The following is a 3,886-nucleotide window of genomic DNA, read 5'->3' on the forward strand; positions in this document are numbered from 1 at the left end:
CTGGTGACAGTTAGTTTTTTTTGTTATCGGTAATATCTTTTATTGTCAGTGGTAGTAGTTTTCTTTGCTGGCGGTAGTAGCTTTCTTTGCTATCGGTAGTAGCTTTCTTTGCTGGTAACAGTAGTTTTTTTTGCTATCGGTAGTATATTTTGTTGTCAGTGATAGTAGCTTTCTTTGTCGGCGGTAGTATCTTTTGATATCAGTGGTAGTAGCTTTTGTGGTCGTTAGAATTGTCATAGATGGTCGACCGGAAAGTTCGCCGGAGGTCGGCAGGAAAGTTTGTCGGAGGTCTACCGGAGACCTCGCCGGAGGTCAGCCGGAGACTATTTGTGGTTGTTGACTTTTTACATTAGTGGCATTTTTGTAAATATAAGAGAAAATCTAATTTTTTTTGTTGGATGACAGTCTGTAATTTTGTTGAACTTTAATATCTAATATAATACTCTATTTAGACTTGGGGTGGACTTATGTGGGTAAAAATGTTTAGGTGGACCTATATAGGAGAAAATGTCTTTAACTGGACTTCTATGTAATTGGCCCTAATTTTAACCGACAAATGATTGTAATCTCTATTGCCACATATGATTTGGTATGATTGTGATAGAGATATATGATCTAATTTTAACCGACAAATGATCGTGATCTCTATCGCCACATATGACTTGGTATGATTGTGATCTATATCGACACATATGATTTGGTTTTGCCACATGATTTCGTATGATTGAGATCTCTATCGACACATATGATTTGGTTTTGCGATGTTGTTAGGTGTTGTTTGTTTCTCATTGGAAAATGTAGAATTGAACACTTCAAGAACAAATGCTGAAATGGAATTTGGATTTTACTGATATCCAAAATATACAACAATTGTTTGGATTGAGGGAATAGGATTACACTTGGTGACAAGTTGAAGGGTGGCATCACTTGGATAGCTCCCTAAAGAGTTTATGAATAAAGAATTTAGAATTTCATATTACATTACAAGGACGACTGAGAGAGAGAGCTCGCGGATTGAGAGGCTACAGCTGCTTCTTCCAACTCCTGCCTTGTCAATAGTCTTGTTGAGGGCACAAACTTTGAGTTGGTTTCAAATGGGTCTGTATGTTCAGATTCTACTGAGAATTCAGCACTGATTGCCTCGACAGTTTTCTGGATGAAAACTGATCTTGGCACGTAGTCCTTCATGCGGCATACAAATTCCAAATGATCCCTAGCCTGCAAAGGAATAAGATGGATTTAGATATCAAAGTACTAGTCATGAGTCTTTAACTAGTAGTCATCTGATAGATTAAATAAGCTGTTAAACACAGGTTGCACCCAATTCAAATTTGAATTGTGACTGAGGAATACAGAAAATCATCATTTCATGAGGCTAACACAGTGGTGGTTTAAAAAATCATTACATCAACGAACTACCTTTTTATGAAGAAAATGAGAGCAACATTAACCCCTTCTGAGTTCATTTGAGGACAATCATCAATTATTTTGGTTTCATTCAAATTTTAATTCTTGCCAAATTTGTTCATTAACACAAGTTTCTCTTGTATGTTAGCAATTCGTAACCCTATTCATAATGTATGTTCAATGTTTTAAATTAACTGTTAGTCTGTTACTTCTATTGAGGAAGTGTCCCAAAGTTTGATCCTAAAAACTTGAAAGACTAAAGAAATCAACAAAGATCACAAAGCACTAAAAACTAATAAGATGACACAAGCAAATAGCCTACTAATCGATATTTAGGAACCCGTTTTGGATGCTTCAGGTATGCCATGTTTCTCTCCTCATAGTCCCATAGGAAGGATGTGTGGTGGATCCACCGATCTTTCGTAATACATTGAGCATTCCCACCAAACTTGCGATTACCAAATACATAATCTGGAATCAGATAAAACCAAGTATGCTGTTAGTACATGCTTCAATTCCTCAAGAATATTAGTGAAGTAAGAGTATCCCGTGGTGCCAGTAACATAAACTCCATATGAACTATGAAGTAATAGCCCCAAGCATAAAATTAAACTTGATGCTACATAAAAAGATATAATGATGAACTTTAAGTGAAACAAGCAAGATCTAAAGATGGATGAACAAAGAAAAAGAAGCGGTTGAACACGTCGAATTGCCAAATATACAATCCTACATACCTAAGCACCTTATTAGGAATAATGCAAAAGAGTTCATTAAGTACCATTTTCAAGAAGGTAAAAATCACCAAATCTTTTGAACACTCTGTTGTACAATTGGCTACTCCAAGACATTATAGGTCGCGGATATAGTTTCAAGCCAGGAACAGCATCCCTGTTGCATATGAAAGTGACAAATATGGTGCCATGATCAACTGCAACTGTGCCTCCACCAGTATACCTTTTAATGACAGGAACCTGATCTCGTAACACCAGATCAATGTCTAGAAGCTCTGCATGTTTTCTACGCAGAACATGGAACTCTTCATAAATCCCAGTACCAAAAAAATACACAAATTAATGCAAACATGCTCAAACAAGAATGAATATGAAGCTCATCTTACCCTGAAATACCCATGACAATATTACGATCATTTGTGCCATCATTTATAATGCACCAATTATCAGACGAGGTTCGCAGCAGCCGCTCCTCTAAATGAAGCTGCTGCAGAATGGGAGTTCCTTTTAATCTGACAAGGTTCATCAATGGAAGCCCAACATTTCTTTGAGGTATAGCCATCCAAATTCACCAACTACAACAAAAGACACAAAAAAACCCATCATAACACAGAACTCTACTAATGCACTCCATTAAGGGTCTAATTACATCACCAATGCAGCTAATTGTACTTGCATCATCATCATTTATCAATTCATTGTTTTCCTTTTCCACAAGAAACCAATCTTTGAAAGAATAATGTAAGAGAAACAAAGACCCAGTAAAGATGTGAACTTTAATTTTGGGTTTGGAAAGAGAAGTAATATTCACCTGTTTTTGGTCGTCGTTCACTGAAACTCTGATGGGTCGAGGAAGATAAAGCCGGGGATTGTAAAGTCACGACGTCGGGAAGCTTTGGTTTGTGGTGGAGAATCTATTAACTTTAAAGGACGACATTTGGGCCAGCGAGCACAGCAGCCTCTCCTGATACCATCACAGCACAGAATTGAAAAGGCCCGTAGGAGATGAGGTTCAAGAGCAACTCATTTTTGTATTTTAGGGGATCAAAATGTTAATATTTGTCTTAAGGGTTGTACTTGTATTTCTATGATGTTTTAATGCTATGGATTTCAAAAGTTGCCGAAGCAATTTATAAAGCGCAGGCTGAAACAGGTGAAATCAAAGGGCATTATTTGAATGCTACTGTTTAGAAGTGATGAAATGATGAAATTTAGATATCTATCGATTGAAATTCTGTTAATTGAAATTTTTATTGTTTGGTTATGTATTTGAGATTTGAAGTGTGTGATAGCTTAAGAAAATTAAAAAGAAATATAAAAAATAAAATTTTAAAAAGCCTTGTTCTGGAAATGAAAATTGAATCCTGCAATAAAAATTTATAAATGACACCTATTTTTGGTGGAATTCAAGTGAGGAATTTAATCAATGAATTCCTTTTTTTTCAATTCCATAGTAGTGCGTTTGGATGCGGGTGAATTCCTAGGAATTTAATTAAAAATAAAGAATTTTTAATTTCTTAGAACTGTTTCCCCCTTTTAGATTCTTATCATGTGGAATTAGAAATTTTCACGGGAAAATAATCGTGGAATTTGAGCGTTTAAATTCCCGACTTAAATTCCTTACAAAATAGGTGTCATTTATCAATTTAACTAAGGTTAGTCTAAGTACAAATTTTTGTCATTTTAAAACTCTACATCATAAAATCCAAACAATGGAATTCTCGATTAATAGAATTAAATTTATG

General features: G+C 35.4%; 1 protein-coding gene across 1 annotated transcript; it reads right to left on the bottom strand.

The window, feature by feature from the left end:
- Positions 1–939: 939 nt before the first annotated feature.
- LOC101301781 lies at positions 940–3,246 on the bottom strand. The gene is made up of 5 exons (XM_004299301.1): positions 2,953–3,246; positions 2,528–2,716; positions 2,189–2,427; positions 1,748–1,878; positions 940–1,218 (listed from the first exon to the last, which is right to left on the bottom strand). Exons 2-5 carry the CDS (start codon positions 2,701–2,703, stop codon positions 982–984), a joined length of 783 nt encoding a protein of 260 aa, XP_004299349.1. The 5' UTR covers positions 2,704–2,716; positions 2,953–3,246; the 3' UTR covers positions 940–981.
- Positions 3,247–3,886: the final 640 nt, after the last annotated feature.

Source organism: Fragaria vesca, linkage group LG5 (genome assembly GCF_000184155.1).
Source record: "Fragaria vesca subsp. vesca linkage group LG5, FraVesHawaii_1.0, whole genome shotgun sequence".
NCBI lineage: Eukaryota > Viridiplantae > Streptophyta > Magnoliopsida > Rosales > Rosaceae > Fragaria > Fragaria vesca.